The following is a 25,892-nucleotide window of genomic DNA, read 5'->3' on the forward strand; positions in this document are numbered from 1 at the left end:
AGAGAGAGAGAGAGAGGAAGGAAGGAAGGAAGGAAGGAAGGAAGGAAGGAAGGAAGGAAGGAAGGAAGGAAGGAAGGAAGGAAGGAAAGGAGACAGACAGACAGACACTTAAGCTGTCACTTCCTTAGGGAGGTTTGGTATAATGTGCTTTTGTTTCTGAAGTCTATAGCATGTTGAAAAAAGATGCACTCCCCCTCAGCATTTTAAAAGTTAGAATTTTTTATCTTGTTGAAAATCCTTCTAAGTTTAGAGTTGCATTAGACTCTAGACCCATTTGTTAAAAAGACAAATGTGACATCTAATTAATGTGCAAGAGCAAGCCGGGGGGAGATGCCAATTTAACAAATGAATTCCAGTAAAGACTTGTGCATAGTTTATGATGGAACAGAGAACCCAGGGACAAGGCTAAGCCTGGCCAGGCATGCTCACATGATGGGCGAAAGTTGAGTAAGCTATGAGAGGGTAAACTAGTAGGTAGCATTCCTCAGTGGTCCCTGCTTCAGTTCCTGCCTCGACCTCCCTCAGTCAAGTGTAAGGGTGGGGGTGTGTAAGCCAAGTAAGCGCTTTCCTCCCCAGGTCTTTTTGGTTATAGTGTTCATCACAGAAAGTGAACTTGGACAGTGTGTTCTGAGTATGGGCACATAGAGAGGTCAGAGAATCACTTTGGGGAGTCACTTCTATCTTTATGTGTGTCCCTGGATATGAACTCAGTTCTCCAGCCTGGGCAACAAGCACCTTTGCTGATAGCCATTTTGCCCAGGCTATGTCTCCTGAAGAGTTTAGAGATCCTGGCCACAATGCTTTGTTAGTGTTTAGTAAACCAGCTTTCTCGGGACCAGGTGCTGCCACTGTAGCCTACAGTCTTACAGCCTGTGGCTCTGTGGCCTTGAGACTCTGTGGCCTTGTGGCTCTGTGGCCTTGTGGCACCATGCCTCCTCACTGTGTGAGGCACAGTAAGGGGCTTCTGCTTGCAGAGTCATATCAAGCATCCCCCGTGGCTCTTCGTGGTCGGGAGGAGAAGTGGTCTCATTAATTCTGTTTATAATGGCTTTGATTGTGCCAGTCTCCACAGCCTGAGGCCAGCGTCTTGTATTCGATTGCCACACAACCACCCCTTCTTCCCAAAGCGTTTGACATTTGAAAATCACTCCGTAAACGATGCCTCTTGATTCGCTAGCAATTTGGCTCCAAGGGCTTCACAAGAGGAAACATTTCCTGATGTGATGGTTGAGTGATGCTTTGTGAAAATGAGCAATTTCTGCCCAGCATGATGGCGCTCTGGCAATATCGCACTGGGAGTTGGCACCTTCTGGGAGTTCCGTTGCTGGAAAGTGAACCCAGAGTCATGCACTCTGACTTTGTCTTCTCTGCTAAGTGTATCGAGCGAGCTAGTACCTCGCCCTTTTAGGAGGTGATGGGGGAGGCATGGTATGCACACTTGAAACTGCAACACTCAGAAGGCTTAGGGAGAACCCTAGCTTGATCCACATAATAACATACTCTCTCGGAAGGAAAGAGGAAAGAGAATGAGAGTAACTGATTTCTTCACCTTTTTTTCTTCTTTTCTTTTTTTTTTTTTGGGGGGGGGATTCAGGACAGGGTTTCTCTGTGTAGCCCTGGCTGTCCTGGAACTCACTTTGTAAACCAGGCTGGCCTCGAACTCAGAAATCTGCCTGCCTCTGCCTCCCGAATGCTGGGATTAAAGGCATGCGCCACCACGCTTGGCTCTCTCTTCACCTTCACTGTGTAGCCCTAGCTATCTTGGAACTCACTTTGTAGACCAGGCTGGCCTTAAACTTTAATTTTTTTATACCTATGAGTTTTAATTTATTTTATACCTATGAGTACACTATAGCTGTCTTCAGACACATCAGACGAGGGTATGGGATCCCATTATAGATGGTTGGGAGCCACCATGTGGGTGCTGGGATTTGAACTCAGGACTTCTGGAAGAACAGTCATTGCTCTTAACCACTGAGCCATCTCTCCAGCCCACTTGAACTTTCATTTTTAATTTAAACTTTTTTTTTTGGTTTTTCGAGACAGGGTTTCTCTGTGTAGCCCTGGCTGTCCTGGCACTCACTTTGTAGACCAGGCTTTTAAACTTTTTATTTTGAAGCAAGATCTCACCAAGTTGCTGAAGCTTACCTTGAACACACTGTTCTGGAGGCAGGCCTTGAACTCATAAGTCTCTCAGCCTCTGCGACAGGGTCAGAAGATCCAGAGAAGAGTTGAGAGCTCTGCGGTACGTGCCTGCTTGGCTGTTTCTGCCCTGGAGAGACAGGCTGGCTCTGCAGAGGTCCGGCTAGCTTCTTACAGATGTCTCCTCCACTACCGACCCCGCAGACCCTGAGCGGCTGGGAGTTCACCCCGCAGACCCTGAGCGGCTGGGAGTTCGTGTTTTGTAGAAGCGGCTTTTGCCATCTGGCCCTGCTTCTCTCTCCCTTGTCCTCAGGGCCACAGGTCATCTTTCTCACATCCACCTCGGTTCAGTTTGAGAGCTTGTGGGTAGCAGCTGCCTGGTAGAGGAGGTGGCTCCCTCTGGGCTCCAGCTGGTGTCTATTTTTGCACTGAGCTGCCTTCTAGCTCCCGACCTCTTGCAAGCCTTCTTTAATCATTATTTGACACCAGACCAAGGAGTTTTCAGATGATCTATGAAAATGTAGAAGACTCAGAATAAAACAAAAAGTAGAGGCCCCAAAATATGAATATGAAAATAAAATAATTAAATAACCATAGACTAAAATGTATACTGGCATTATTAACTGATATATGTTAATCTGCATTGTACTGAGAATATGTAGCTCAACGGTAGAGCACTTACCTAGCAAGTGTGGGGCTGTGCTAAGACCACAAGAAAGCTGGTGTTTATGAAAATAGTCATTATGTTTGGAGGTAGATAGAGACACATTGTATTATCCCTTTTCAAAAGAGTGACAAGTATTCACCATGCTTGCTGTGAAATGTTGACTACAAATTAAAAGGTTTACTTGTAACTAAATCATTTTAGAGGCAAAAGTACTTTAAAACACCAGGCTTGCATGGCAAATGCCTTTACCCACTGAGCCATCTTGACAGCTCACGGAGGCAAAAAAATATTAAAAAAAATTTTTTTTAAGAAAAGAATTCACTATAACATGGGTAGATTGTAATAAGGTTAGATCCTTCTGCCCCCAAACAGTAAATCCTTGTATTTCTTTAGCCTTTCTTTAGTATCTTCCAATAAGGATTTATAATTTTCTTCTTAAGGGACTGGATTTATTTATTTATTTATTTATTTAGTTAGTTTTTTTGAGACAGGGTTTCTCTGTGTAGCCCTGGCTGTCCTGGAACTCACTTTGTAGACCAGGCTGGCCTCGAACTCAGAAATCCACCTGCCTCTGCCTCCTGAGTACTGGGATTAAAGGCATGTGCTACCATGCCTGGCTTGGATTTATTTATAAGAATTGTATTTTTGTTGCTTTTTAAAGGAAATCGGTCTTTAATGGTTTTTACTTCACTGAGTGTGTATATAGCATGTGTGATTGGTGTGCGTTGGTCCAAGTGCCTAAGGAGATCAGGGATTTGCTGGTGTCCTCCTCCACCCCTCACCGTGGCTTTATTATTCTTTCTTTTATGACTTCTCTAATGCATTTGCATGTATTATGCATGTCTGTGTACCACGTGTGCCTCATGCCCTCAGAGATCAGGAAAGGGCATTGGATCCTCTGGAACTAGCATTACAGATGGTTGTGAGCTACCCTGTGGGCTCTGGGAATTGAATCCAGGTCCTCTAAAAGAGCAACAAGTGCTCTTAACTGCTGAGCCATCTCTTTAGCCCCATGATGTTTAGTTTTCTAATTGCTTGTTGCTAATGTATAGAACTGAAATTGACTTTAGCAAATTGATACAGTACCACGGAGCTAAATTTAGTAATTCTAAAATTTTACTTGTCCATTCGTCTTGATGTTGTATATAGGTAATCATGTTATCTACAAGTATTAACTGCTTTAAACATCCTCTCCAGTTCCCATACATTGTAGTTTTTTTTTTTTTAATATTTGTACTTTTGAGAAAGGGTCTGTCTAGTCCAGGCTGACCTCAGACTCGGTCTCTGCCTCAGCTTCTGGAATGCTGGGATTACAGACACGTGTGCATGTAGTTTTCTATTCTTCTGTTGTTGTTTTTTGGTTTGTTCAAAACAAGCTTTCACTATGTAGCTCTGGATATCCTGGAGCTCACTAGGCAGACCAGGCTGGCCTTGAACTCACAGAGATCACCTGTCTCTGCTTCCTGAGTGTTGGGGTTAAAGGTGTGTGCCACCACACCTAGCTTGATATATCTATCTATATATATATATATTTTTTACTCTTTTGTTTCTTTGTAACAATTTTTAAATGTTTTTTAAAAAGATTTTTTTTTTACTATTATATCTAAGTACACTGTAGCTGTCTTTAGATGCACCAGAAGAGGGTGTCAGATCTCATTACAGGTGGTTATGTTCTCATCATGTGTGGTTGCTGAGATTTGAACTCAGGACCTTCGGAAGAGCAGTCAATGCTCTTAACCGCTGAGCCCCTCTTTGTAACAATTTTATTCCTCCTCATTATTATTAGTGTGTGTGCACAGTGTGCATGCATGGTGTGTTTGTGTGTGAACATAGAGTGTGTGGAGCTCAGAGGACAGCTTTCCACCGAAGGTCAAAAGAGAGAGCTGACTGCACACGGTTGTCCTCCCAACCCAACCTTGCTTTATCAGACCGGACCGGATGTTTCGCACAGTAGCTCACAGAGTGATGGCTCCACGCTTCCTACTGTTTTCCAGTTTCAGCCTATTTCAATTGCCCTCCTGCTATAGTGATTGATTGATTGACTGACTGACTGACTGATTGATTGATTTTGCCACTCATCTGGCTCCCGATTACCTCTTGCTGGATGTCATCCATCTATTTTGGTTGTATTACTGTTCAGCCCCGAGTTTCCTTCACTGAAGAACAATCGCTACAAGTAGAGATTCCCAGGAATGACTCGTCTGCATGTTCAGTCGATGTTGAACGAGACTCTCCAGTGTTTCGGGCACCATACAAAGGGTTAGTTAATTGCAGTAAGGCAGCAAATGCTGTGCCTCGGTGGTGCTCAGTGGAAGACGCGCCATGAAGAACAATGGAAAACAAACACGGAATGTTAGAGCGAGCCAGTGTGGGATACGCATGACGCAGCAGGCATTCCTCACTAGGACTCGGTGCTGAGTGCTGGAGGTGGGAGAGAAGCTGTGTGAGGGACTGGAGGACAGCGTTGGGGGAGATGAGTGCTCTCATGGTCTGGAGTTAGGAACACACTTGTCAAGTCTGAAAGATAGAAGGCCACAGGGGCTGGGGGTGGGGATACGAGTGGGGATGTTCATCTTGGAAAAACCTTCCTTGGCTCATTCTTTTCCCAGATCTTCAAAGGCACAGAACGTGGATGCTCTGCCAGCGTGCTACGAATAGTTCCACCTTTGAGGACAGACCTATGAACCAAACTCGTAGGACCAATGTTCAGAGCAAGAGTCTCAGAGTAGTCACAGTTAGTGAGAAATGTGACTGCCACAGGGACAGCGGGGCTGTGCTAACATGTCCAACACTCTTTCCCCAAAGGCAGAATGACAGCCAATGGGCAGCTTAATGAGCAGGGGATCGGACTGGAGGAGGGCTCTGTGATAGTCGTGTAACATTCAATGAAACTTGAGCCATCCATTTCACAATAGGGAGTAGATGTCACTGGGCCCCGGAAATTAAAGAAAGGCAATTGCTCAGCTAGAATTATGGCAGGTAATGTTTGCCTCAATGGTTCCTGAGCTTGGTATGTTTATAGGTAATAACGTTTGGAAACCTTAAAATTGTTTCATGTGTTTTTTAATTCCAGATTTGAAATCATAAAAGCGGGCATTATAATCTAATGAATTCCCCCATGAGCTGGTCTCTCAGCTTCCACATACAGCGAGTCTGGTTTTATCTACAGCTCAACTACTTCTCCCAGCCCTGTATTATCTTGAAGAAGGTTCCAAACCTTGTGATGGCTTTGAAAGATTATTCTATTCAATCCCATCCAGCTGGCTTGACGCTCATCCTTCTTGTTCTCTAGTGACGTTAGGTATTGCTGCTTGGATCCTGATGTGGCCCCCAGAGAGCACTTTCAAGACAGTTACCGTCATCCTTTCTGCTTACTTTTAGCCTTTCCATAATTCCCCACATACACTGCCATACCCGTCACTTGTTAGACTCCAGAGTAAGGCAAAGTTCCATGGTTGTGTGTCCTGCCCAGGTGACTCTATGCAGTTAACGGGCTGAAAATAGAATTCAAGAGACCCGACATTTGAAAAATCTGTGTAAAGTCACTGACCCCACTGAAGTTGGAGGGCAAGCTCTGGAATGTTGTCAGTGGTTCATAAGGCTCATGGGTGGTGGGTGGTCCTCAAGACCCGCACGGAGGACTGGAGAAAACCCACTTCGTTTTTCTGATGCCCCCTTCTCCTCTCCCTTTGGGTGGATTTCCTTTCTCCCTGAATCTGAGACGCTGAGTCTCAAATCTGGTGGTCCACGGTGACTGTGGCAAGGGAAAGTAGTACAGCCAGTGGTCGGCTTCTGTCAGGTTTCCGGCTCTGTGCCACATGCTGGGGGTATCATAGGCCTTACCTATCTAAGAGGTGTTCTTGTGCACACACATGTTCGCATGCACAAGTATGTGCTCACACATGTACTCAGGTGGAGTGGTATAATTGTAATATGTAAATTCACATGTATAATATAAATATATAAATAAGAGATGATAGCTATCTTACTACTTGTTTAGGAAGCAAAATCGTTGCTATGGGGCATGCCACCTCCTTTAGTATACATACCCCACTCAAATGACAAGCTGGACTGTGAAGTTTTAAAATTAGTCTCTTATGGATTGGCAAGATGGTTCAGCCATCCAAAGCAGGGATGCTGAGGCTGTGACTATCTTGGTTTCATCCCTGGGATCCACACATTGGAGGGAACTGACCTCTACAAGCTGCCCTCTGATCTCCACACTCATGCTAACACACACACACACATATACAGAGAGAGAGAGAGAGAGAGAGAGAGAGAGAGAGAGAGAGAGAGTAATGTTAAATCACATTTTAATTGATTTTTGTACATGCATGTTTGTACACATGTGGAGGTGAGAGGACCACTCCCAGGAGTCTGTACTCTCCTTCCTCCACGCGGGACTGAACACAGGGCCCCAGGTGCCACAGTAGCAGCAGGTGCCTTTCCCCACTGAGCCATCCGGCCATCCCTGACTTAATTTTCATTTCAAGCTTTTTTTTTTTTTTTTTTTTTGAGATGACTGTCTCACTAGGTAGCCCTGGTTACCCCTGGAACTTGCTGTGTAGACTATGCTAGCCTTGAGCTCATCTACAGATCCCCTTGCCTCCTGAATGCTAGGATTAAAGGCATGTGCTGACATACCTTGCTTATTTCCAGCTCTGGGTAAAGGTGCCCAAGACATCCCTATTTTAGAGAGGTGTGCTCTCTGCCAGAGGTAGCAGCTGGATCCTAGACTCAAGAAGAAATTCATGAAGCTGCCTACTACCTGTAACTTGATTTAATTCCTTGTGTTTGGTGCATATGATGAAGGCGAAGACAACATCGTCCATGAACCAGGACTCTTTCTCTGCAGCAGGGACTGAGCACTGAAGATGACATAGGGACGTTCAGGGTTAGGTCCTTTAGGACTAATGGGCACATAACTGCATTCTAGCTAAAACACCTTAAAGTGCCTGGAGACTTAAAAACAAAAAACAAAACCAAACACCTCTGGATGGTAGTGGCACACTCCTTTAATCCCAGCACTTGGGAGGTTGAGGCGGGTGGATTTCTGGGTTCTGAGGCCAGCCTGGTCTACAGAGTGAGTTCCAGGACACAGAGAAACTCTGTCTTGAAAAATCAAACCCCAAACCCCTAACCTACCAAACAAAAGAACCTTTGTCTTTAAATATAAACCAGCTTTGTTTGACGCAGTTTACTGTAGGCACCAAATGTACTATTAGCCGTCTTAAATATGGGCTTTAAAAACAATTACGAAGCTATTCAAAGTTCAATCTGGTGATTAAGAAAAAGATTAGGTAAAGTTGTTTTTGTCCTTTGTGATGTGTGCATGATTGAGCGCGTGCACGCGCGTGCACGCGCGCGCGCGCGCGCGCGCGCACACACACACACACACACACACACACACACACACACACTGTCCTGCCACTCAGCCACACCTCAACCTGGGCAGACTTCTCCTTTTTATTCTTCTTTGTTTTGTTTGTTGTGTTTTTTGTTTTGAGAAGGTCTTATGTAGCCCAGGCTAGCCTTGATATAGCCCAGGGTGACTTGAATTCCTGATTTTCCAGCCTCTGTTTCCCTTCTCAAGTGGTATGTGCCTGGCCTTTGTGTTTCTTTTGAAGATATGTAGGCCTTTTGAAGGAACTAGGCCTTAGGAAATGATAGGAGGATAAGCTCTCGCCACAAGAGGGCGCTGAGCCACAGAGAAAGCCAAGGATTGTCTGGGAAGCAAAAGCTGGGGGTGAAGGCAATTTCCGGGGAGCCTCTAAGGAGTCAGCGGGTGGGAGGTAACTTTCATTTTCTCCTCACTTCAGTCGCTCAGACTCCAAGCACAGGGCTCACTCTTCATTCATTCCCAGCATCTTCTTTTCCTTTCTGGAAACTGGCTCAGGAGCCTTTGCCTGCCCAGGGCGACTCACTTCCTACACTACAAACCCTAGAAAACACGCAAGGCAGCACAGCGCGGGTGGGATGGGGGTGGGGAGGGAGGGGATACAACTCCGGTGATCTCCTTACAGTCCTAGGATAACTTCTTCTTTCACCCCAAGGTCTGAACTCAGGAAGGTCCTGCACCCCAGAGCCAATACAGTCCTGGTGTGCTTCCCCTGACTCAACGTCAAAGCGCTTGCCCTAATCTGCTCTAGATTCCTGTCTCCTCGCCAAACTTGTACTTCCCTGTGTGGCCACACAGGAAGTGAAAACTGTCACTGACAAAGTGTCTCTCCACTGACACTTGTGTCCTCATCTTCATCATTATACCTAAATATTAACAAATCTTATATTTGTGTGTCTATATGTGTGTGTGGTGTATATTCTAAGCTTCCTGAGTTCAGAAAAGGGTATTGGTCATTACCACCCTTTGCCTTATTCCTGGGACAGGGTTTCTCACTGAACCTAGAACTGAGCTGGTGGCCAGTAAGCCCAAAGTGGCCCTCTTCTCACTGCCCCACCCCTGAGACCAACAGCTGAGGTGGAGGCCACAGCTAGCTTTTTATGTGGGTCCTTAGGGATCTGAACTGAAATCTTCATGTTTGATCAGCAAGTCTCCAGCCCCAAATCTGCATTTTAAAAGCCTAACCCCACTGTCCAGCAATTGCTATTGTAAGATACATCCCAAGGAGACTGGATTCTGCAATTGGCCTGGGCAGCACAGTAGAGCTGGCCCTGATGGCGTGGGTGCAGATGAGCCAGCCCGGAAGGCATGAGGGAGCATGAGTGGGAGAGTTGGCCCTGCCCTTGCTGGCGGTGGCATCGGTTGAGCCAGCCTGGATGGGGCAGTAGAGCTTGCCCTTATGGTGTGGTTGTGGCAGGCTGCCCAGAGTAGATACTTCACAGGCCCAGATCCAGGGCTTTCTTTGAATTGGCCCATGCCAACATCTACCCCATTGATGAACTGCTGGAGTGCATGAAGGACCTGGTCCTGCAGATCCAAACCTACAGGATCTCCATGATACAGAGCAACAACAGGATATCCAAGAGGAGTCCCAGTGAGGTTCCAGTATTGATAGAGTAGCGGAAGCCAGAAGCCTTGTACCAGACCAAGGACTCATTGCAATGAACGTTTGCAAGCAAAGAAGTGTGGGCAAAAGGGTATACTGTGGGGTACACTGTGACACACTACAGCTTCCACAAGGAGATGGTTTTGTTTGGGTGTGGAGAGGGATGGTTGCAAGGGTATGAGGGGAAGGGGAGGTGAGTGGGACTGGGGGGCATGATGTGAAATTCACAAAGAACCAATAAAAAGTTAAAAAGAAAAGCACCCGGAGCTCTGCCTCTCCTCAGCAGCACTCCCTACTTCCACTAGGGCCTCCATCTTCACCGGAGTCTTCACAGCACACCCGGGAGGAAGGTCTGGGGAATAACATGGTTTCAGGAGAGTTTCCGAGCCACATGTAGTAGTTGTAGTATGTGCTGGTCATCCCAGAGCCTGGGAGGCAGGAGGATCGCCCACAGTTTGAGGCCACTCTGCGCAACATAGCCAGACCCTGACTCAGAAAACCAGAGAGGTGGCAAGATGGCTCAGTGGGTAACTGTGCTTGTTGACAACCCCTGTTAGGTCCCCGGGGAAACTGATTGAAGGAGAGAACTAACACCCTAAAGTCATCTTCTGACCTACAGAGACCGACACCCACCCTCCACGGGACAAATGCACCCACCTCATCCCTACTCCTGGTAAGCAAATAAATGTGATTTAAAATACTTTCCCAACCAACACAACAAGACTGTTTCTAAAAACTGTAATAAGCTCAGTTGAACAAAATTGCTTTTTGAAGACAAACATAGCTTCTTCACTCCATTGCATGGCTTTCTGGGAAAAGGCTTCCAGGGCTTTAGGAACACAACTCCCAGCTGCTCACTGGGTACCCCAGCCCACTCCTTCCTCTCTTCTGCCAGCCCTGACTTCTACTAAGGTTCCTGTGAAATCCACACACAATTATTTCAGGCTCCGGGGGCAGGAGGTGGGTGTCTCTCCCTAGCCTGGAATGTTTTTTGTTTTTGTTTTCCCCACCCTCAGGAAATCTCCCTGACTCTGAGCTACAAGGTTCAGCCCTTCCCCAGCTCCTTGACTCCTTTTCTTCACCCAAGCCTATCCATTTGGTCCCTGTGAGGCTTGTTAATCAACGCTCTGCTTCCCACTTGCAGACAGCCTCTGGGCCCGCCATATGTAAAGCTAAAGAGATGTCAGATGGATGAACAGAGGACATGGCTTTACATTGTGCCATAATTAAGAGTGTGCCCTACACATCCAGGAAGACACTGACCCCTGAGCACTTGTCATCGGTGGGAAGTGAGTATCCTAGTTAGCTACGGCTAACTTGCTGGAGCCTAGAGTCCCTGCTCTCCTAGAAAAGAAGAAAGGGGTTGTGGGAAATGTTTTCCTTCCTTCCTTCCCCCCTTCCCTCCTTCCTTCCTTCCTTCTTTTCTTCCTCCCTCCCTCTCTTTCTAAAAAATATTTATTTATTTAATGTTGTATGAGCATCTTGTTGCTGACACACCAGAAGAGGGCATCAGATCCCATTACAGATGGTTGTGAGCCACCATGCGGTTGCTGGGAATTGATCTCAGGACCTCTGGAAGAGCAGACAGCGCTCTTAACCACTGAGCCATCTCTCCAGCCCATGTTTTCTCTTTTTAAAGCTAAACTTTTGTGATTACTGGCAAGGGGCATCTGTGCCACAGTATATATGTGGCAGTCAGAGATAACTTGCAGGAGTCGGTTCTTTTCTTGTCATCTTTTGGGTGGGTCCCAGGGGTTGAGTTCAGCCCATTAATTAGGCTTGGTGGCAAGCACCTTTACCTGCTGAGCCATCTAAGCCGGTCTTAAGATCTTTAAGATTTTATTTTAAAGATCCATTTTCCTTCAGACACTCCAGAAGAGAGCATCCGATCTCATTACAGGTGGTTGTGAGCCACCATGTGGTTGCTGGGATTTGAACTCAGGACTTCCGGAAGAGCAGTCATTGCTCTTAACCACTGAGCCATCTCTCCAGCCCAATCCATTTTACTTTTAATTAAGTGGATAAGTGTGTGTTTGTGGGAAGTTATGTGCACACGGGCACATGAGCTGCAGAGGCCAGAAGAGGCCATTACCCCGAGGATCCCTGGAGCTGGAGTGGCAGCTGTGAGCCATCGGACACAGGTTCTGGCTACCCTGGTCCCCTGGGAGAGCAGTGTGCACTGTGTAATCTTTTTTGTTTCTTATTGTTGTGATTGTTTTTGTTTTTCTGAGACAGGGTCTCACTGTGTAGCTCCGGCTGTCTTGAAACTCCCTCTGTAGACCAGGCTGGCCTCGAACTCAGATCTGTCTTTTCCTCCCAAGTGTTGGGATCAAAGGCCCAGGCAGTGTGTGATCTAAACCACTGAGTCACCTTGGCCCCATCCCTGTATTAAGAATTTCTAAACAAACTTACAATGTAAAGTTCATTTAGTAACTTAAATACACAGGAAGGCACATCCTATGGGCACTGTTGCTGCTTTTCTTGTCTAGACAACTAAAAAAAAAACAAAACAAAACAGACAACAGGAGATTGTATATTTTGTTTAATACTTGCATTGCTTCTATAGCGCAATTATAGCAATCTTTAAGTTTACTTTTCATTACAAATATTTGTCAAGTTTTGTTTCAGAAACATTTTTCCTACTTTCTTGCACATGCGCCCAGACACACTACAAAAAATTCATTCATAACACAGTAAGGGCAAACATTACTCATGTAAACATCTTCCATTGATTTCCCGTAATTAAAAAAAATCATAGAATTATATATTGAATAAGGCTCATAGATTTAGTTCAAATTCCACAAAAGACCAAAGATGTTTTTTTTTTCTTTTTAACTGTGATGGGTTGACTTTTGGTTACAATCAAGGCCGAAAGCATAACCCCCTGGCTTCCACTCCATAAATGTTCCTCACAACCCAAGAAAATGCCTCTTAGGATAGAAAGAGAACATAGAAAAACCAAGAGGAAAAAAAAAAAAAACATTTGAAGAAAGGAGCCAAGAATCGTGGACATAACTTCATAACTCTCTTATGCAACCACCAGGTGTGACGTACATAGTCCCTGTAGCATCAAGAATAATTATAGTAACCAAGTAGGTAGGTAAGGGGGCACTGGCTCAGTGTTCATATTGCTAGCGTACACAGTGAAATTTGTCAGATTATTGTTTCGTTATACCCAGGGCCAAAGGTGGGTTGGGGAACGCACTCAAGTGAAATATCATTTTGTAAAGGATTTTTTTGTTTGTTTGTTTTGTTTTTTTCTTTCCAGTAACTCAAGAGTCGGAAGAGTTGGGAGGTATTAGGTTCATGAATGGTCTTCATATTAAAATGACATTTAACAACTGCGTGTAAAGTCACAGACAGGAATCAAGGGTTTCCATTATCCGCGGAAGTCTCCCTCTCTGGCTGAAGTTGGGTGCTTAGATGCATAGTCTTCCAGAGCTGAGACGGGATAAGGACTGCGCTGAGGATGGCCCCTGCCAGCGGCTGCCCACCTCCTCCCTCGAGGAGAGGGAGGTCAGAAGGCAAAAAGCATTGGTAAATCTGTGAAGTCCCACCCCGGGGTCCAGACCCCAACTCCACTGAGGGTAGCTTCCCTGACATCGTGACTAGGCAGTTAGGGGTGGCGAGTGAAGGTAGCCGGGAATCCCAGCTCCGAGGTTTACAAGTCTGGCTTCTGATTCTGCTGCCCTGCAAAAATAATTGTGCTCGTATAACTGCACCGGTGTCTCTAACGCCTCGATTCGCTCTCAGGCCCCTCAGAGGCCTGCGGGAATCACTAAAAGGTAAACACGTCTCCTTTAGCACCGAACTTACCACCAGAAAGCGGCTGAGGCACTGGGGAAGCCTACCTCACATCGGACGCCACCCCACCAGGAGGTGGTCATCAGTCAGAGCGGTTTGTAGGCTTTTTGATTTCTAAAAATGAAAATTGATCTGCATTATATCTCAATAGACTCAGATAATTCTCACCAAAAATTTTTGTCATGTGTTTAAATAGCACTGGAATAATTCAACTTCATTTAAATATATTCATTCTACCATGAAAATATTTCATACAAACAGCTATTTACATACAAACACATTAAAATTTGTGGAAAGGGCTCCACCCCTGCGGCTTTATGGCTTGAAATAGTTTCATTGCTTTGAATATGTATGCACATGTTTGGCAAAATAAAACTTACAAAATTGAGTCTTTTTGAAAACAAAAATCACCGCCCCTGCCCTCCCCTCCCCAACCCCGGCAAAACCAAACCAAAACCAAAAACAACCCAGAAACCAAAAACAACCCTCCAAAACTAAAACCCAAACCCAAAAAACCCTGACACCAAAGCTTAAAAATTTAGAAGGGAAAGCAGTCCAAGCCCCGCTGTCCCGCTGCAGCAATCCAAGCCTCACAGCGGGAATCTAGCAAGGTACCTCCCCGTACCTGTAAATTGAAGATATTTGTGAACCTTTGATCTGCAGCAAAGAAACATTGCGACTATCCATCTTGCAACATAGTTTTGCTTGTTTGTCTAAAATAAAAGATGTCTGGATTCTAAATCACCACTTTGAAAACAGAATTTGAGGTGGCTGTTTTGAGAATAACCAAAGCCTAGAATTCTTGACCTTCTTGGAAAATGTTTAAGTGCATTTTGCAGTGAGAAATTTAGATTTTTTTCTTAAACCAAGTAAGTGAAATTAATAAAAGTGTCACATACTGTCTCACTAAGACAACCTTTTAATTCAAGTGTTCACAATTGACCCTTCCACCCCCAGGTACTAGGGACGTAAGCCAGGGCCTCTAGCTGCTAGGCAGATGTTGGACTTTGAGCTATATCTGCAGCTCAACGCAACTTTAATTGTCACAATTAAATGTTGTAAATGATTACATGGCCTTGTTGGCCTCTGTGTGTGTGTGTGTGTGTGTGTGTGTGAGGGTTGGTGATAAGGAAATATTTTTTCAAGTCTGATGAATTCCCAAAGGGGAATAAGGCTGAACTCTAGTCCCAGTCAGGTTCAAAGAGGCCTTGACAAAAACAAAGTTTCCTTTTTAGTAGCTGGAGAGATCAGGGATTGAGAGGGTTAAAATAAGAATCTGTACTAAGAAACTCAAGTCTTCCGCCTGTTACTCTGTAACCTTATCGTTCTTTTGTGTCCTAATTTCAGTTCTTTCTTTTGCTTTTGTTAGTTCCAGCGTATGCCCCCGTTAGGGGGACATGCTCCGTGGATTAGTTTCTACTCCTAACTCTAACACAAGGTAATCATAGTTCATCATAGAAAAGATGCTAAAGATGGATCAAGTCATGCAGGGTTGGACTGAGACAGCTCTGAATGAGGCCCCTCGAGACCCAGGCTGACAAGCGCCAGCTGTTAGGAAGACAGCAGACAGTTCTTTTTCTTCTCTACCACATAGAATCTCAATCATGACTGTTTGTGATTATGATCCTGAGAGAAGACCAGACTTGTCGGCTTCCTATTTCCTTCTACAGTAGAAGGCACGTTCGGAGGCTTTTTCGTTTTGGTTCAAGCAAGGCGCAAACCCCAACCTCCCTCAGCAGCTAATTCTCTATGCAGCGCCTATGCGGTCTTCTTCTCTTCTCCATAGTGACCTTCTGGCCTCTTTAACAGTTGCAACCTATGATGATGCTTGGTATTTTGGAGAGAGGAAGAGGGAGGGGTAGGAGTAGGAAGGGGGAAGGGAAAGCAAGGGAAGGGGGAGGGGAGGGAGAGGGATGGAGAAGGCAGAGGCAGGGGCAGTGACTGGAATGGGTCACAGTCAGGGAAAGGCACAGAGTCCAGCAAGAGAGAAGAGGGACTTAAGACATAAGGAAAGAGGTGGAGCAATCGGCTGGGCTGTCATTCTGCACACACACACCCAGGCTTCTCACACAGCAGAAGAAAAGGAGCTGAAAGGCACCGGGAACACAGGGCGAGGGGAGACAGGGAGGCTCGGCTCTGAGGATTTGCTTCCTGCGATTTGTCTAAGGGTCACCGATACATTGCTGCTGGGTTTGAAGTCCAGTGTGTCTTCCTCCACTGTGGGATGGGAAAAGTAGATCGATTTCCCAGCCATATGTGTGTGTGTGTGGAGGGGCGGGTACGTGCCATGCTGGGTGTGGTCAGAGGCTAGCCTTCAGGAGTTGTTTCTCTCCTACTATATATGTCCTAAAGCTTAACTCAGGCCATCGACTTGCCAACAGCACCTTTACCTGCTAAATGGTTTTACTGGCCCTCAAGCCCCCCAAAATTGTTTTTGAGTCCCATTTGGATGAGATTGCTAGAGTAGCCCTTTAGGATAGAAGTTGAGCCCCTACAGCAACTGAGGCTAAGTTTCCATCCCCAGGTGTGAAATCCTGTGAGCCCGGGCGATTGGAGGTGGGACCTGCTTTCTCGTCCTCCGTCTCATCTGGTCACCGAATTTCAGCCATCTTTCTCCCCAAAGCAGCCAACTCTCTTTGGACACATTTACAGAGAAGCTCCTCTCAGAATTTGAACCCACAGACTCAGCCTCCTGTCAGAGTTTACTGAATGGTGTCTTTCTACAGAATAGAAGCCATCCCATCCTGCTGAGTTGTAGTCTGAAAACTATTCAGTCCTCTTTGCAGGAGGCTCCTCGAAAGCCCAGAGGACGTTTCTCCCGAGGGAACTCGCCTGGGTGCCGAGCCTGCCGGTAGATATGTCAGGAAGCTTGTGAAAGAGCCCAGGGGTGGCTATCACAACTGAGGGCTGAGTTCTCCACCTGGGGCTCTTGATGGAAAAGCTGTGTCACAGCCCCAGATAAAGCACTCCTGAAAGTTGTGAAGACCAAGATGCAACTGACCACAGAATATCAAACAGCTCTCTACCTGTCTCCTCTCTCCGTTTCCACCTACTTTCAAGCATCTCTCCCCTTTCCCAGAGCCCTCTATTGCAGTTTGGAAAGCTTTAGCTTTTAAGCCTAAACCGACACAGGCCACAGGTAGCACTGTGGATGGCTACAGGCTTCAGCAACTGTTGTTCCCAGGCCTTCTCGGTGATGGACGCCTTGGGGGAGGGAGGTGTTCCCCAAACTCGGCATTCATTCAGAGCGATCCAGTTACATTACAGATCTAATGTGCTAAACTAAAATAATGGGCTTTTCTCTGTACTTCTGCAGTTGTGGTTACATATGGCTTGAGGAGGCTGAGATGCTAGCGGGATTAACCGCGCAGGTGTGAGCTCTTGGAAGCAGCTAAGTGCTGTGAAATCGCTGTGCCGAGAGAAGCTTTAGCTAGAGATCTGATTTGTACCTAGTGATGTCAGCACGTCTGCCTTTGTGACACTGATTTCAAAGAGAATTTTGCATTCTGCCTTAGATGGCACACTGGCTATGGTGTTTGAATTCAATGAGCTGCGTGTGTCACAAGCCAGACTGCACTAGGTTATGTACAATTAATGTGTACCCAAGAAGAAAAAAAAAATTAGCAACACTACTGGAGATACTGCAAAGTTGCCATAACAACTGCTTAGAAATAATTCCCCTCTCTTCTTCCTGAAAGTGTATCTTACAACCCTTCCATAACTTGATGCAAACAAGGTAAATCCACTTCTTCTCAAATCTGAAAGCAAAGATTTCCTTGTTTACATGCAAGACTAGCAAGTCTATAAATAACAGTCTGGCCCGAGGAGCCAGGACCTCATATCAGGACATAAGAGTGAAATGGCAGAGAAAGGACCAGAGAGACCTGTACGCCGCTACGAATGCAAACTCCGTTTGGAAGCTTTCTCTTGTAAAGTATAGCTAGTATAGTGAAGCTAAAGAAATTACTCAAAAGACTGGGCTTCAGTTCACTAGGAGAGGAACAACGAAAACAAAGCCATTCTATTGCAAGAGATACAGATCAAAGGTTAAAAGGCAAGTGACCCTACGTGTATATAAAGACGTAATTGCTTCCTGCCCTGCGGTTGGCAACATGCAAGGGTGACAACACCATTTGCACTGGCCATAGAGAAAACATCATGGAAAAAAACAAAAAGAAAAAGAGACTGAAGAACCCCGTTTCCCTTTTTCAGCCTCATCATTTGGTATCTCTGAACACGGTCCAGATTTAGACTTTCACCATCAAAGAACATCATGCTGTCTACAGTTCGACAGTACCTCTCAGTAGGGCGTTGTGGCAAGGCTAGCTAATTTTAAATCTGATACGAGTAATACAGTCAAACCTAGTTAGTATGCGAGAGAGAGAGAGAGAGAGAGAGAGAGGATGTGATGTCATGGCATGAATAGTCCCTGGTTGTCCCGTTGTCAGATAAATGTAGTGCATAGATCCAAGTTTCTACTCCAGGTCTCTGGGACCCAGGGTCAAGCCTTTCACTTCTGCTGGGTGGCCTGGAAGGCCTTCAGCTCCACCTGATACCACTCGGGGGCTTCGGGCCCACTCTTCCCCGGGGGGCTGTGGTCATAGCCGTAGGCAACGGTCAGCTCTTCCTCGGCCTCCACAGCTCGCAGGGTGCGGATGCACTTGATCGGCCCGAAACGGGGGTGGACAAACCTAAACATTAAGATGGGAAAGGTCATTCTTGGGTCAACCCAGGACCTCAGTGCCAAGGGAGTGGCTCACACACATGCACTGGCTGGGTGTCACTCCCGAGTTCTCAGAGAAGGGGCACACCCCCACCAGCTTCAGCACCCACTCTAGGCAGGCTGAGGTGGAAGGCTCAGCTGGTAAAGTGTCCATCTAACACATATGGGGCCCAAGGCTCGTCTCAGCATAACCATAAACCAGGCATGGTGGTCCTAGTACTCGGGAGGTGGGGGAGGGGAATCAGTCTCTTGGCTTCACAGTGACTCTGAGGCCAGACTGGGATTACACAACATCCTGTCCTAAAATTAAAACCCCAAATATCCCAGAACACCCCAGCACATATTGGAGAGAGAGGTCAGAGGACAACTTGGAGAAGTCGCTCCTTTCCTTCAACCATGTGGGTTCCAGGGATCAAACACAGGTGTTTAGGCTTGGTGACAAGTGCCTTTAGTGGCTAAGCTAGTTGCTAGCAAGGGACAGAGGACACATCACATGGGGGAAAGCCAGCCATAAATCAGATTGGCCTCTAGGGTCTGAGGGAGCTAAGTATTTAGCTGGCTCCTCTGTTTGTGGAGAAAGGTGTGTGTCTGACGTTTTCTTAGATCACTGGAATAGAACCAGTGACCAAGCGCTCTCTCTGGGCTATGCTCCCAGACTTGTGTATGTGGTTTGGGATAACTTCTATGTGGTATAAAAAGGAACACCTTCTACTTGACACCAAAGAGGACTCTAGCCATCCTACATGGCTATCATGCTTCATGAAAGGGGCATTTAACTTGGGCGTCAAAGAGTTTTGGTTGGCTGTTAAGTTCTGGTTTCATACGTATCACCGTGTTCTCGCATGTTCCTGAATTTCACTTTTCTGATCTATAGAATCATAAAGACACTAGTAAGTCTTTCCCTAGATGGTCTCTGTGGTGAGAAAACGGGGTCTCATGTAGCATGTCCCTAACATAGTGGCTCTCACAAACCGAGACTCTGCTGTCAGCTACTACGAATGTAAACATGCACACGTGTGATTATGTATGTAGGGATGTGTGCATGCATGTATGTGGATATGTGAACAGCACTTATAAAGCCATGGGTGGGCATTCATATGAGTACATGTGTGCACATACATGTGCATGTGAACATGTAAGTGATCTAAGATTATGCTTCTCCATGAAGAAGATATCCAGACCATGGATTCAGAACTCTTTGTTAAAACTGTGGCTTTGGGTGGAGGATATACCTAGCGGTAGAGTACTTGCTGGCACACAGATCTCCAGCACCATAACATCACAGTCTTGTATGTATGTATGTATGTATGTATGTATGTATGTATGTATGTGTTGGGGGTTGGTCTGGTGCTGTATATACAAATGCTAAACACTGGACCCCAAAATTCAGTTACTCCCGACGAGCAGATCCTCACATTCACCAAGTGATGCTATATAAACCTTGCTTTCCAATTTAAAACGATTGGTTAAATAAAGGTGGCTACAGCCAGTTACTGGGGAGAGTAGAGGAGGGCGGAGTTTCAGTTACTGGGCTGGGAGGCTCAGGTAGGGACAGTGGAAGGAGGGGTGAAGGAGAACAGGAGCTTCCCCTCAGATGTGACGGGCCAGCAGCACGTGCCCAGTGAGCTGCACCCCAGGAAAGACTGCTGGAGCAGAATTAACTTGGGCAAGACTCGAGCAGCAAGTACCATGGGGAGAGCGGCTGGGAAGTAGCCAGCGGAGTGTTAGAAAACTAGGTTAGGGGTAATCTGTCAGTAATGGTGCAAGAGCTGATTAAATAAATCCCTAGGACGCGGCCTCAGTTATTGGGATGCTGGCTGGGTCATAGTAATAGAGTTGATTAAAATCCATTTGCATGTATGCATGTACGGACAGTTATGGTGGTTTGAATGAAAACAGCCCCTATAGGCCCACAGGGAGGTGTGGCCTTGTTGGAGGAAGTGTGTCACTGGGGGTGGGCTTTGGTGTGTCAGATGCTCAAGCCAGGCCCAGTGTCACTCTTTCTTCCTGGTGCCAACCTCTCCAGCACCATGTCTGCCGCCTACCACCATGCTCCCTGCACGATGACAATGGACTAACCCTCTGAAAATGTTTCCTAGCACCAGGAAAATATTTTCCTTTGTAGGAGTTGCTGTGGTCATGGTGCCTCTTCACAGAGATAGAAAGCAGACAGAAGACTATCACTGTGTAGCTCTGGCTTGCTAGGAACCCACTGTAGACCAGGTTATCTCTGAACTCACTGTAGACCAGGCTATCTCTGAACTCAGAGACAACCTCCTCCTGCCTCTGTCTACTGAATGCTAGCTAGGATGGAACACTTGCGCTAGCACGCCAGACAATTCTGTCTTTGAGTTGACATGCTTCATTATAATTTGCATCCTATGATTTCAGTATGAAAATTCAATAGTGCTCCTGAAATGGAGCCTTGATTAACTTTCTAGAAGATCTACCCTACAGGGGGCGGGGGGTGAGGGTGGGGAGCCTGATGTTGAAATCTTGGGCCTAAGACTTCTTTCCCAATGTTTTTGTAGCTTTACTCTCATGCTCACTGTCTTGGTGGTCTTTTTATTTTGATGTGTTGTTGTTGTTGTTGTTGATGTTTGTTTATGTTGAGACATGGTCTCACTATGTAGCTCATGCTGGCATTAGACTCACAGAGATTCTCCTGCCTCTGCTTCTCCAGTGTTGGGATTAAAGAACTCAGCCTCCTCCTGCCTCAGACTTGAAGGCATTAGAGTTGTGGGTGGGCACCACTACACCCAGCATGTTCTTAGTTTGAGTAGACAGAAAAGAAAGAAAGAACTTATTTTCAGGTGTTAAGGCATTCGGGCCCCACTGCTCGGGGCCACTCTGCCCCCAGATCTGAGATCTAACTGACCGGAAGGTCCTGGGGGACTGAATGAGATAAAACAGGAAAAGCGTCCAGAGTAGGGCCGGGGCAAAGGGGCAGGCAGGAAGGAAGGTAAGATGGAAAGGTGGAGAGGGACCTGGAATGAATGCTCAGAGGCCATGGCTGCAGAAGTAGCAGGGAACCCAAACCCCTGGCCACAGAGCTTTGGACCTTAGCTGACAGATGTGGTACCGTATTTACTGGTGTAATTGTGCCCTGGCGTTTTGTGCCAGACTTAGTAAAGCAGCATGGGGAAGCTCTCTCTCACTTCTGTGAATGAGCACGTTAATGCCCAGTGGCTGGAGGAACAACACACATATGCTAGGAGCTGTAATTTGAAGCTTACACTTGGTTATTATCCAAACAGACTTCTCATCCCCCATGTAACTGACTTTTGGCTACACTGGGCTTGAAACACAGCAACAAACACAAAGAAAACAAACAGAAAACCCCCAAACAAAACCTGCTGAGCGGGGAGAGTGATTTCGCACAAACAGAAGTCTCTCCTGTTTCCAGTTCTCTCTTGCCTAGGGGAGAAAGCCATCCTTGCAGTGAAGCCAAGGGAGGGATCTGAGTGGTATTCCGGACGTTAGTTGCCGTTAGTTGCCGTGGCTTTAAGGGGCTGCTGCTGTGCCAGCACAGCTGGGATTGAGCTCCAACCAAATGCACACTAGCCGTGAAAGCCGCCCCCCCACCCCCAGACCTAATATCAGTGTCAGCTTCGTTTCACATGACGCATGCCCTCTGCCACGTCAGCTAGCCCTTTAGAAGCAGTTGGAGCGCCAGGTACTTGTTACTGGCTGCCAAGGAAATCTGGTCACTGCCAGGACGATTTCTGAGGTATTATAAGGACAAGTCTTGGGACATTTCCTAGCAAGCCCCACATTTTGGCAAGGTCTCCCAGATGAGATGTCCTGAGTCATGCTCTGGACATGTCTTGCTGTGATCATGCACAGCAGAGGGGCTGCAACTAAGCACCAGCCAGGGAAGGCTGCGCTCTATAGCTGAGCTGCACGGCCACCTCATGATCTGTGTGCATGTATGTATGCCACCTCATGTGCATGTATGTATGCAGGTGCACGGGTGCATTAAGATTGGTCTTGTGCGCTGTGTATTCAGACGTTGAGCTCTGTGCCCCAAGGTCAGGTTGCAGTCTGGACATGGGCAATGTGTTGAGCACTGTGCTGTAAAAGAATGCTCCCCAGTGATCTCTGATTCGATAATAAAAGGTTAGAGCCTGTGACCATGAAGGGGAGAGAGGAAGGCAGGACTTGAGGTCGTGTAGGGGATCTCGGGCGGGACCAAGGAGGAGAAGGAGGTCTCCATGACTCAGGATGGGCCATGAGCACGTGACCAAGAGGAAATCTCCCTGATCGCCCTGAAGACACATGAGCACAGCAAATAGAGGAAGACTCAGTTGGCAAGTAACACAAGGCCTACGACAGGGATCTAGGTCAGATCAGCTTAGAACCTGCCTGGTTTCCGGCTTATAGCTGGTTAATCAAAGTATCAGGGCTGGAGAGATGGCTCAGTGGTTAAGAGCACCGACTGCTCTCCCAGAGGTCCTGAGTTCAGTTCCCAGTAACCACATGGTGGCTCACAACCATCTGTAATAGAACCCAATGCCCTCTCTGGCGTGTCTGAAGATAGCTACAGTGTACTCATATAAATAAAATAAATAGATCTTAAACTTTGTTTGTTTGTTTTACCAGGTTTCTGTGACTTTTATTTGGGATTTATACAGGCTAGACTCGGGCAGAAATGCTCTGTAACGCTTCTATACATGCGTATGCGGGTATGTCTGCTCCTGTGCATACGTGTATGTGGAAGCCAAAGGACGACTTCAGGTGTGGCCCTCAAATGCTTGTTTTTTTGAGACTGGGTTACTCACTGGCCTGGAACTCCCTGAGTAGGGTAAGCTGGGTAGCCAGTGAGCTCCCAACACTTAGCTGTCTATGTGGGTGCTGGGTGGGGATTGAACTCAAGTCTTCATGCCTGGTCAGCAAGCACATGAATGCCTTAAGGGCTCCTTCCCTCCCCAGCCCTGTGATGTGATTCCTAGATGAGGAAAAACCTAAGGGCAAGCAAGGATAGCAATAAAACAGTCACCATATTTCTATGATGTTTCTCCTTTTCAAAGCACATTCTCATGTCACGGCTGGAAGGCAAGATGCTCAGACCTGGAGCCTTTAACTACAAGGTACAGCAAAGGCTCCCCCCCCCCGTTATTCTGTGAGAGCAGCCATCACCTGAAGCTTGGGGACCTTTCCCATGCCCTCCTCAGCCCTGGGGCCCCTCTGCACGGATCCCAGCAGCCACTGCGTCCTACTTACAGGTCATAGACGCAGTTCGGAGTGAAGGAGTGATTGGCCTTGTGTCCCAAGGAGGCACAGTACTTGGACACGTGGTTGTAGGGCTCGGGCACATCAATGACTGTCTCCTCGTCCAGGGAGAGAGTGTTCCCATTTAGGGCCCAATCCCTGCTGTCAACCTGCAAAACACAGGGCAGTCGTGCTAGAAGAGAGCCTTCCTCACCAAAGCTCGCAGCGTGTCAGAGGCGCTAACTCACTTAGCTTAACACTTCACAGTGAGTGCGCCGCAGACACGCAAGACAGCCAAGACGTCTTCCCACGCAAGGACGGTGCAACCAGACAGCTCAACCCACTGCTTATAGGATTCTCCTCATTCCAGATAGAAGAAAAGGATTTCCAGCCTTTACAAAGACACACAAAAATATCAGATAGACCTGAACTGAAAATAAACGGAGGAGAGAGGCTGTCGAGATGGCTCGGTGGGTATGGCTGCTCGCGACCACGTGACCACGCCCGACCTCCTGAGTCCAGTCCACAGAGCCACAGTCGAAGGTGAGAACTTATTCCAGGAAACTGTGCTCTGATCTCCACTCTCGAACAGCGGCACATGATGCCTCCAAATAATCTCTCTCTCTTTTTTTTTTTTTCCTAGACATGGTTTCTCTATGTAGCCCTGGCTATCCTTAAACAGCTCAGAGATCTTCCTGCCCCTGCTTCCCCAGTGCTGGGGATTAAAGGGGTGCACTAACACTATCCAGTCACAAATGCATTTTTAAGACATTTATTAAAAGGTCCGAATTTCTGTTCCAGCAGAGGGACCAGGAAACAGTCTCTAAGCCTGTGTGCTTCCCTACCTGTGTGTGACTTTTCACCTCCAGCACAACCGCCAGGCCTCAGGCTGGACATTGGGAGGCCAGCAGAACAGCCCTTTGGCTTTAAAAAAAAATGATATTCTTGTTTATCTTCAGATTGTACAAATCTTTTTACTAAGCCTTTTACTAAAAAAGGGTCGTGTTTTCATAGGAACTTTTAGACTCCAGAAGGCGTGTCCAGGTTTCTGACACTGTGACACAATTGTGGTCTACAATTCATGTTTGTGAGCCACAAACAAAACAAGGGGCTGGCGAGGTGGCTCAGTAGTTAAGAGCACTGACTGCTCTCCCAGAGGTCCTGAGTTCAATTCCCAGCCACCACATGGTGGCTCATCTGTAACGGGATCTGATGCCCTCTTCTGGTATATCTCAAGACAGCTACTGTATACTTACATATAATGAATACACAAATCTTTAAAAAGAAACTATAAAAAATAGAAACAATATTTCTGTTTTTCTTTCTTTTTTTTTAATTAATTAATTTTTTTTTTTTTTTTTTTTTTTTTTGAGACAGGGTTTCTCTGTGCAGCTCTGGCTGTCCTGGAACTCAACTCTGTAGACCAGGCTGGCCTAGAACTCAGAAATCCGCCTGCCTCTGCCTCCTGAGTGCTGGGATTAAAGGCATGTGCCACCACACCCAGCCAAAACAATATTTCTTGAGCTTTAAGTAAACTTACAGCTTTCTCTTAGGCTATGTCTGCAGTTATCCTTGGCCACATATAGCCTGTGAATCACAGATTGGCCACCCTGCCTGCCTAGGTGACCTGACTTCCTCCAATACACTACATTTAGATGTGACATTCAGTCCACGGCCGGTCTCATCTCTCATCACTCCTAACCTGCCATGGAAGTAAGTGTATGTGGTGTGGTTTGTGCCATTAGGTGGGTGTTAGAGGATCAAGTGTACAGGATGCGAGCCGCATCTCCTGCATTGCTGCAACCATCATGGTATCAGATGCCAGCTTCTGCATTCGAAACCTCCCTTGAACTATGCAGTTCACTGTATTTGTGACCTGGGGCAAACTGTTTAATCTCTCTTAGGCTTTCTTTTCCTCATCCAAAGAGCGTTCAAATAAAGACGCACACAGGTTTAGCATTTAAAAACCCAGAATGCTTCCAAATTCAAACCTTTTTGAGGCTGCTGTGATGTAATCGGAAGAAGCCACACCTGACCTCATTTTTGTCACAGGCGAAACGTCGACGCAGTAAACATACAGAATAGCTGCCAAAGGCAACTGTGTGGGGAGGCCAGAGAACAGCTTCAGTGTCCTTCCCCAAGGATTCTCGATATCTGTCTGTCTGTCTGCCTGACTTCCGTCTTTTCTTCCTTTCATCCTTTTGTCTTTTGGAGACAAGATTTCTCTGTGTATTCCAGGTTGTCCTGGGACCCTTTCTTTTTCTTTCTTTCTTTCTTTCTTTCTTTCTTTCTTTCTTTCTTTCCTTCCTTCCTTCCTTCCTTCCTCCCTCCTTCCTTCTTT

The 25,892-nt window shown here is 46.5% G+C and overlaps 1 protein-coding gene and 1 long non-coding RNA gene across 2 annotated transcripts in view; one reads left to right on the plus strand and one right to left on the minus strand.

Moving 5' to 3' along the window:
- The first annotated feature begins 8,547 nt into the window (after positions 1-8,547).
- On the plus strand, positions 8,548-10,979 carry LOC115030589. The gene is made up of 3 exons (XR_003836170.1): positions 8,548-8,601; positions 10,371-10,486; positions 10,958-10,979. It is a non-coding gene; the product is annotated as an uncharacterized LOC115030589 (long non-coding RNA).
- A 1,358-nt stretch (positions 10,980-12,337) lies between these two features.
- The window catches only part of Setd7 (SET domain containing 7, histone lysine methyltransferase), a 44,368-nt gene continuing 30,813 nt past the window's right edge, over positions 12,338-25,892 (minus strand). Inside the window, exons 7-8 of the mRNA XM_021158736.2 lie at positions 23,564-23,721; positions 12,338-18,308 (exon numbers count right to left, since the gene is read on the minus strand). Coding sequence (XP_021014395.1) covers positions 18,128-18,308; positions 23,564-23,721 — 339 coding nt within the window. The 3' untranslated portion in view covers positions 12,338-18,127. The remainder of the gene's footprint in view (positions 18,309-23,563; positions 23,722-25,892) is intronic.

Source organism: Mus caroli, chromosome 3 (genome assembly GCF_900094665.2).
Source record: "Mus caroli chromosome 3, CAROLI_EIJ_v1.1, whole genome shotgun sequence".
Taxonomy (NCBI): domain Eukaryota; kingdom Metazoa; phylum Chordata; class Mammalia; order Rodentia; family Muridae; genus Mus; species Mus caroli.